Source organism: Mesoplodon densirostris, chromosome 19 (genome assembly GCF_025265405.1).
Source record: "Mesoplodon densirostris isolate mMesDen1 chromosome 19, mMesDen1 primary haplotype, whole genome shotgun sequence".
In the NCBI taxonomy this organism is placed as follows: Eukaryota; Metazoa; Chordata; class Mammalia; order Artiodactyla; family Ziphiidae; genus Mesoplodon; species Mesoplodon densirostris.
Window position 1 is genome coordinate 12989930 of NC_082679.1, and position 8209 is coordinate 12998138.

Here is an 8209-nt window from a genome sequence, read left to right on the forward strand (position 1 = left end):
ATGTGCCCAAAGGACCTTGTGCTGAAGGTAAGGAGTTTGTTTTATTTTAAGTATGACAGAAAGCCAGTGGTCTTGGATCTCACACTGTTCTCTCTGCTCACTTTTCCAGCCTCACTGACCTCTCAGTGCCTGAAAATAGCAAGCTCTCCTACCTCAGGACCTTTGCTCATGCTGTTCACTCCACCTGGAATATTCTCCCCTCTCTTTGTGTTTCTGGCTTCTCCTCTTACAGGTTTCAGTTTCAACATCACCTCCTCAAAGAGGCCCTTCCAGATCATTTAAAAATTACATCCAGCCTGTTCATTCATTCAACAAACATTTGAGTACCGACTATGTGCCAAGCCCTGTTCTAGGCACTGAGAATACAGCAATGAAAAACAAACAAAAACTAGATAAGCCCTACCCTCATGGGGTTCACATTCTAGTCAGGAGGGAGACAATAAATAAAGCAGTAAGTGCTAAGAAGAGAATAAGTGCCCAGAAAGAATGGGAACAGGAAATGCTTAGGATGGCACTTTTTATGGAGAAGGTAACATCTGAGTAAACACTTTACAGGAAATGAAGGATCTCTGATGGAAGAGGTTCCACGCAGAGGGAATAGCCAGTGCAAAGGCCCTGAGGTAGGACTGTGCCTGGTGTGGGTGAGGATGAGCCAGGAGGCCAGTGTGATGGGAGAGGAATGAGTGAGGGGGACAGGAGATGAGCTCGAAGGTGTGTTTGGGATGGGAAGATAACACAGGGCCACTTGGACTTTCAACTTGAGGGATATGGGAGCCACATGTTCTGAAGAGAGGCAGAGTGTGATCTGACTTATTAGGTGTCACAGGGTCATTTCCAGCTGCATGTGGGTAGCAGACTGTAGAGGATGGGTACAGGGAGAGCAGTAAAGAGGCCGCTGCACTAGTCCAGACCGATCGCCGGTGACTTGTGCGGGTCACCTCCACAGTAGGCTGTGGGCTTGGTAAAGGCAGCGACCACTGGTGGTTTGCTCATCCCTGAATACTCACTACAGGGGACAGAGGCCCTCTACTAATATTTGTTATGTGATTTTTTTTTTTTTTTTTTTTTTTTTTTTTTTGCGGTACGCGGGCCTCTCACTGTTGTGGCCTCTTCCGTTGCGGAGCACAGGCTCCGGACGCGCAGGCTCAGCGGCCATGGCTCACGGGCCCAGCCGCTCCACGGCACGTGGGATCTTCCCGGACCGGGGCACGAACCCGCGTCCCCTGCATCGGCAGGCGTACTCCCAACCACTGGGCCACCAGGGAAGGCCTGTTATGTGATTTTATAGCTCCCATGCCTTGAGCTTTTACTGTATTAATCCCTGTGCTGGACACTTAAACCATCTTACAAATTCCTCAGGATAACTCTGTCGGCTAAGTTTTCAAAGCCTTACTTTATAGCTCAGGAGAGTGAGGCTCAGAGGGCCTGCGTCTGGTCATAAGTAAGTAGCAGGAAGAGGATTTGATCCAGCTGTTTGACCTAGAAGGTTTGGAGGGTGCAGAGCCAGCCCGCGTAGCATTCGCCATTGCCTGTGCGCCTGCCCAGGTGAGGCGTGCTCAGCGCGCATGCGCCCAGGCGCATTTAAAGCGCCCACCGCGGGTCCTCAGCTCCAGCGGGAAGAGGCGGGAGCTCGGCTTGGCCCTTGACTCCAGCCTGAAGGATGCTGGTGAGATACAGGAGCCAGGTTCCCACCTCCTGGCATGGGCCTTTCTCCAGGCCCTGACCCCACCCCCTCTCCCTTGCAGGGTCCAACTGCCCCCCTCGATCCCGAGCCTCGGAGCACCCCAGTCCGCGACGGCGTCCCCGGGGGCAGGAGGGTCTCCCCAGGATGCCAGGAGAGACCCCCCGGGCCGTGCGCGCCGCCGGGGCTGGAGGAGGCTCTGAGCGCGCTGGGGCTGGAGGGAGAACGTGAGTACGCCGGGGATATCTTCGCCGAAGTCATGGTGAGTGGGACTGGGGCGGGACACTCGTGGACCAGCGGGCTTTGGGCAACTCTGGCGCCGCCCACATCCCTGGAGGGCAGCAGAGGCTGTCGCGTTAGAGGAAGCCAAAGCTGACTCGCTCGCACAACGCCCACTCAGCAAGCATTCCCTAACTCCCACCTCGCCAGCCTCTCACCTCGCTAGCCTCTCACCTCGCTTCCCACCCGACTTTGCAGCTTTTACACCACTGCCACCCACAACTTGGCTTTTTTTCTCGCACTGTTGCCTGTGTGGTTTCCACTGCCGGGAATGCCCTTTCCCATCTTCCCCAGGCTGTCTGCAGCCCCTCCTTTGCTATTGCATAACCTCTCGTACTTGTCCCTCACATTTACTCACTTACCAACTATTTAGCGAGTTATAACAAATGTTTCTGAGTATGTTCTAGGCACTGGGGATGCTGTGATGGACAACATGAGATAGTCTGTCCTCGCTGTGGGGAGGCAAACAAATGCGGGCGATAATTTCAGAAGGGCTACAAAAACCAAACACAGGCCACGGTGGTCCACAGTTACCTGTCTGAGACAGGCACTGCCAGAAGAAATACTGAAGGGATGTGTTTATTTAACAAACATCTTGTGAGCATCTCTCCTGGGTCAGGGTCTCTGTTAGGAACCAAGACACAGCTGTGATCTGAACAGAAACCCCTGCCCTCGTGGTGCCAGCAGTCTAGTGGGGCAAAAAGACAAAACATTCAAGGAGACACAGGGTATATCTCCAGACTGAAATACTATGAAGAAAATAAAGCAATGAGATAGAGATGATGGGGTGCAAGGAAAAGTATAGAAAAAGTCAGGGAAATTTTAGCTGAGACTGGAATGACCGAGAAGTCAGCAATGCAAGGAGTGGGGAATGACCATTTCAGCTGGAGGGAATGGCCGGTACATAAGTGCAAAGGTCCTGAGGTAGGAATGAGCTTGGCATAGTCTAGGGCCAAAAGAATGCTGGAGTAGTGGAGTGTGGGTTGTGAGGGGAGAGAGGGAAGAGGTGATGTTGGAGCAGGGCCTGAGAGAGTCTGAGAGCAATTGGGATTTTCTCCTAAGGGTACTGAAAGCCAAGGAAGGGTTTTAAGCAGGGGAGTTCCTTGGTCAGATTTATACTTTAGAAAGACCCTCTGGGTGCTCTGAGGAGGATGGGTTGAGGCTTGGTAACTAAGATTTGAGTTTGGGAACCCAGGAGGAGATGCTCAGGAAGTCCTGTGGCCATGGGGGCTAGACTGGAGAGATGGAAAGTGAGGCGTCCAGGGTTCTAGATGGGGACACGGAGGAGCATATTCGGAGGGGACGTCGGAGGCCAGTTTGTGTGTGGCACTCGTGACATCCAACTGGTGCGAGGAGATTGCTGCACCCAGGGCTGGAGCCCGGGAGAGAAGCCGAGGCACAGGTGAGGAGAGTGAGGCCGTTCCTGCCCGACCCCAGGTGTGCCGCGCGCTGCCCCGGAGGGCCCTGCCCCGCACCGTGACCCCGGAGATGCGCGCGCTAGTGGTGGACTGGCTAGTGCAGGTTCACGTACGTAATGGGGAGGGAGAAAGGGCTGGGCCTGCGTAGCATCCTAGAACCGTGGTGATTACCTGCGCCTCTCCCCAGGAGTACCTGGGCCTGGCGGGGGACACGCTCTACCTGGCCGTGCACCTGCTCGATTCCTACCTAGGCGCGGGCCGAGTGCGCCTACACCGCCTGCAGCTGCTGGGCGTGGCCTGCCTGTTCGTGGCGTGCAAAATGGAAGAGTGCGTGCTTCCAGAGGTACTCCCGGGGCGGGGCTTGGGAGGGTGGAGCCCTTCCTCGCCGCATCACAGATTAAACGCCTACTGTGTGCCAAGCGAGCACTTTACCTACTCTTGGAATCCCAGCATGTCTGTCTGTGGTAGAGGCCACCAGTGTGTCCCTTTAACAGAGGAAGAGACTGAGGCCCAGAGAGAGGAAGACTTTTGCCCAAAGGCAAGCATTTGGGACTTGAACTCCGTCTTGAATAGTTATAGTAGTTACAGTCCTTCTTGAGTAGTTATAGTTAACATGCATAAACTCAGTGCCTTATCAGAACTGCCTGGTGAAGTAAGGAGTAACATCTCCGTTTTATGGATGAAGAAACTGAATCTCAGAGAGCTTCAGTGGATGTCCATGTCACACAGAGAGTAAATGGTAGGGTTTGAGCTCGGGAACGCAAGTCTATCTGACTCTGAAGCCTCTGCTTCCCACGATTTCCAGACAACAAATCAATGGCCCCATTTTACAGACCAGGAAACTGAGGTCCAGAACAGGGACTGAACCGATCCCAGGAGCTCAAGGGCAGGGAGTAACGAGCCGGGGTTCAAGATTCCTCCACCTCTTTCCCCCCAATTCCCAGCCCGCCTCCCTCTGCCTCCTGGGCGATGGCTCCTTCTCGCGGGCCGAGCTTCTGTGCGCGGAGCGCCGCATCCTGAGCCGCTTGGATTTCCGGCTGCACCACCCGGGCCCGCTACTTTGCCTCGGGCTGCTTGCTGCGCTGGCCCGGAGCGGCCCCCAGGTGCGCGGGGCAGGGGCGTGACCTGCGTGGCTAGGGGCGCGGCCTGCGCGGGAAGGGGCGTGACTTGATTGCTCCCCGCCACAATGGCAGGTGTTGCTACTTGCCACTTACTTCCTGGAGCTATCTCTGCTGGAGGCCGAGGCAGCAGGATGGGAGCCGGGTCGCCGTGCCGCTGCAGCGCTGAGCCTGGCACACCGGGTGCTCCACGGGGCGGGTTCCGGGCCCGAGCCGGCGCTTTACAGGTATGGCCGCGGCGGAGGGCCTCTGTGGCTTCAGGGCCTACCTTCTTGGTCGCCGTCTTTACCGTCTCAGAGAATGTGAGACAGTTAGGTGTGTGTGCGGGGGGCTGGGGGCTAGGGTGGGGCTAAACTTGTTTGCTGGGTGCGAGAGAGAACGGGGTGTCTGCCTCGTCTGGGGGGTCCCATTTGCTTTTCTCTGGGGGTGTCTGAGAGACTGAGGTGTTTGTTCAGAGGTGGGGGCCCTTAACCTTGCCCCAGGGTGAAAAATAGGATCTCCTCAGGCCCAGAAGATGCTCTAACTGCGTTCCAGGGTTGAGAACGAGAGGTCTGCCAGCCTCGAGTCCCTTAGCTCCCTTCCTGGCCACGAACTGGTGTCCCGTTAAGCTGCTGGAGTCCCTCATCTCCTTGTTAACCATGCCACCGCGGGGCAGGGTGAATCATCTTTTCCTCCAGCCCGTGCCCTAGGGTAGAGCTTGATGTCTGTCTGCCCATCCTCAGCCCCAGTCCTTCCCTCTCCGCGGGTCCTGGCTCTCCCAGAGCCGCGCTCTGAGGGAAGAATAGGGGGTGTGCCCCTCCTCGGCGCCCTCCAGTCACTCTAGATGATGGACCGCGTGTCCGACCTCGAGAGAACTCCTGAGAAGTCCTCGGGGACCCAAGTCAGCTTGTCTTCTCAGCCTCGAGCCCCAAGCTCCGAGGACAGGTCGTCTCCTATTCCCCGCTACCCCTGACTCATCTCTGTTTCTCCGTATCTCCGCCGCAGCCGAGCGGAGCTGGGCCCGGTCGAGCCGTGCATGGTCCGCGCCGCGCTCCGAGGCCCTGCGCCCGGCCTCGCCGCCATCTTTCTCAAGTACGCGCGGCCCCAACGCCAGGGCACCAGCCTCGCCGCCGCCCGCCTGCTTCGCCACCCCCCGGGCGGGCCTCCCTGAGCCCCGAGACCCCAGCAAAAAAAGACTCTCTTTGTGCGTCTGTATTCCACTTCAATAAAAGAGTTTTTTAATTCCGAGCGCTCTCTATCCTCAGTGGTCGAATTCTGGCCCCTCTCTCGCTTTTGATTGGTCACTTCCCGGGCCTCTCACCCACCTGATTGGATGTTCTCACCAAGTCCCTTAACGGCTGCTGGGAGACGCGATGAGAATTCTGGACTCCGCCGCCAGGGGGCAGTGGCGGGCTTCCGCAAGCGCCGCTGAGCGGGACAAAACGGGGATCCCTAACGCAAACGCTTGCAGGAGTTAGATAGGGATGCTGAGAGGAAAATCTCAATGCAAGCGAAGGAAACTCGGTCTTCGGGTTGGGGAGAAACTAGGAGCAGTGGCGACTGTGAGAAACTGAGAATGCCTGTTCTAGTCATGAGGAATGCTAGCTACCTTGATGTTGCCAGATTTTCAGATTTTGTTCACGAAGGAAGCTGAAAATCTGTGATTCCATAAATATCTCTGCTCTTCTAATGCTGGCAACTAATTCAATATTTTTAACGGTTGCACAAATCTAACACATCACATATACTGGCCTGTGAGGGTCATCAGTTTGTGATAGTATGGGCTTTTGAGAGCAAGAGCTTGTTAAATGGGATCTGATTTACTTAACCTCTGAAGTGCCACAGTGTCAGTAGGTATAATATAGTACCGACCTCTTGGTGGTGTGATGAGGACGTGAGTTAACGTAAACCTAAAGCTTTAGGACCGTGTCTGACACTTAGTAGGTATTGCGAATGTGCTAGGATTGCATCCTAGCAGGATTGTGAGGTACAGTTGTCCCCTGTTTCTACCGAGCCCCTAGCACCTAGCCATTTGGTAGGTGCTCAGAAAATAATTGTTATGAATCAGTGGGTTTCCAAGTTTTTAATTAAAACAAAAACATGCCCGAGGTGCGAAAAGGTGACCAATGTTGTTCTGGAATCCAATCTCGGGAATATTAGACTCTTAACCAAGGCTGGGTTTGGAGGTGCAGAGAGGAGGAAGTTTTCACCACTGAGGTGTTCAAGTTTGGAGGATCGGGGATCAGGGAGAGACTCAGCAAAGTACAATAAAATATAGGAGCAGATGCCGCAGTTGGGATGAAAGGTGTCATGTTCAGGTTTGGGCCTGTTGGGTGGGAAGTGCCATGGGACCTCCGGAGGAAGGATGTGCAGTGGGAGGGGGAGGGGACAGTGGAAATACAGGCTTGGTGCTTGGGAATGAGACTCCAGCTAGGGTCTTGGGTGTGTGTGTGTGTCGGGGCGGGGGGGGGCGGTAATGGTGCTAATACATAGTTACTCATTTATTCAACAACTATATGTGGATGCCGACTCAGAGTCAGGCACTTATGATCACATATCTCACAGTCTCATGGACGATAAGAAACACTGGCTGTTATTTGCCCATTACTGTACCAGGCCCTGTGCTTTACCTGCATAATATAATTCAGTTCCTACAGCTACTCTGAAGTAAGCTCACTTGTTACCTCCCTGTTACACAGAAGGAAGGTGGAGGAAGACCAAGGAGCTTGGCCAAGGTCCCACCACTGAGTAAGAGGCTAAGGAGTGTTGAAGGACAATCATTCACTCTCAGTTTTTCTCTCGAAAGCCTCTCATGTATTTCCTTCTCTACACTCTTTTATTATTGCGATCCTCACTCTGGGCTGTCACTTGACTGCTTTCCCACTGGTTTTCCTACCCAGACAGTGAGCTCGATAAGGGCAAGAAGCAGATCTCTCTTGTTCGTCGAGTTCTCCCCTCCTCCAGGAAGTCTTCACTCACCACCTCAGCCTATGCTGGGTACCTCCTCTGGGCCGTCAGAGCCTGTTGTGCCTCCCGCGTCCCAGCCCCGACCTCCCTGCCTGTACTTCCCAGGCTAGCCCACTCTGGGCTGCCACTGTCTGGTCATTGGTCTGTCTCCCCACTTCCATAGGGACCCAGTGAGGGTAGAATCTGAGGCTCTCTCAGTCCCTGCTATGTCCCAGCATCACCCAGCCCCAGAGTTGGGCACAGAAAGATATCAGTGAATATTTGTTTGTTGCATAGATAAATGAATGGGTTCCAAAGTTGCTATCATAGTCCCATGTTACTGATGAGGATACAGAGTTCCAGGTAATTCAGGTGATTTATCTAAGTCATACAACTAATGAGAAAATAAGCAGGTATTTGAATCTGGGCAGCTTGAGTCCATAGCCTGTGTTCTTATCCAATATGCCAAATGCCTAGCGGTCTGAAAACCAGCCTTCCACGAGGTTGTTATCTTCCTGCTCTTTCTCCCAGACTTGTTCTTTCCTTCTAGAAAGGTTTAGGAGCTTTGGGCATGGGAGAGGAGAGCAAGCAGGAGGGTTGGGAGGGTAAGGGGAGTGGGAAGAAGGGATTTGAAGGAGAGAGTGGGGAAGTCTTGAGGGGTTTCTCTAGACCCATAGGGGGCAGCCGGAGTCGGCTACCGGAGGTGCGGGGGCGGAGAAAGAATGGGGACCAGCCCCGCGGGGGGGGCGATGCGGTAGCTGCAGCGGCGGCCGCAGGAGTTTCCCACA

The 8209-nt window shown here is 54.5% G+C and overlaps 1 protein-coding gene across 1 annotated transcript; it reads left to right on the forward strand.

Annotated features, from left to right (window-relative positions):
* CCNP (cyclin P) lies at positions 1–5651 on the forward strand. The gene is made up of 7 exons (XM_060083119.1): positions 1–27; positions 1746–1943; positions 3398–3487; positions 3566–3721; positions 4323–4481; positions 4572–4723; positions 5481–5651. Exons 1-7 carry the CDS (start codon positions 1–3, stop codon positions 5644–5646), a joined length of 948 nt encoding a protein of 315 aa, XP_059939102.1. The 3' UTR covers positions 5647–5651.
* Positions 5652–8209: the final 2558 nt, after the last annotated feature.

What these genes read in the sequence shown, in the direction of transcription:
- CCNP (XM_060083119.1), top strand. Translation starts at nt 1, where the DNA reads ATGTGCCCAAAGGACCTTGTGCTGAAG. An exon ending in TGGCCCGGAGCGGCCCCCAG is followed by an intron (nt 4,482 to 4,571) that starts GTGCGCGGGGCA and finishes CCACAATGGCAG; the next exon opens with GTGTTGCTACTTGCCACTTA. An exon ending in CCCGAGCCGGCGCTTTACAG is followed by an intron (nt 4,724 to 5,480) that starts GTATGGCCGCGG and finishes TCTCCGCCGCAG; the next exon opens with CCGAGCGGAGCTGGGCCCGG.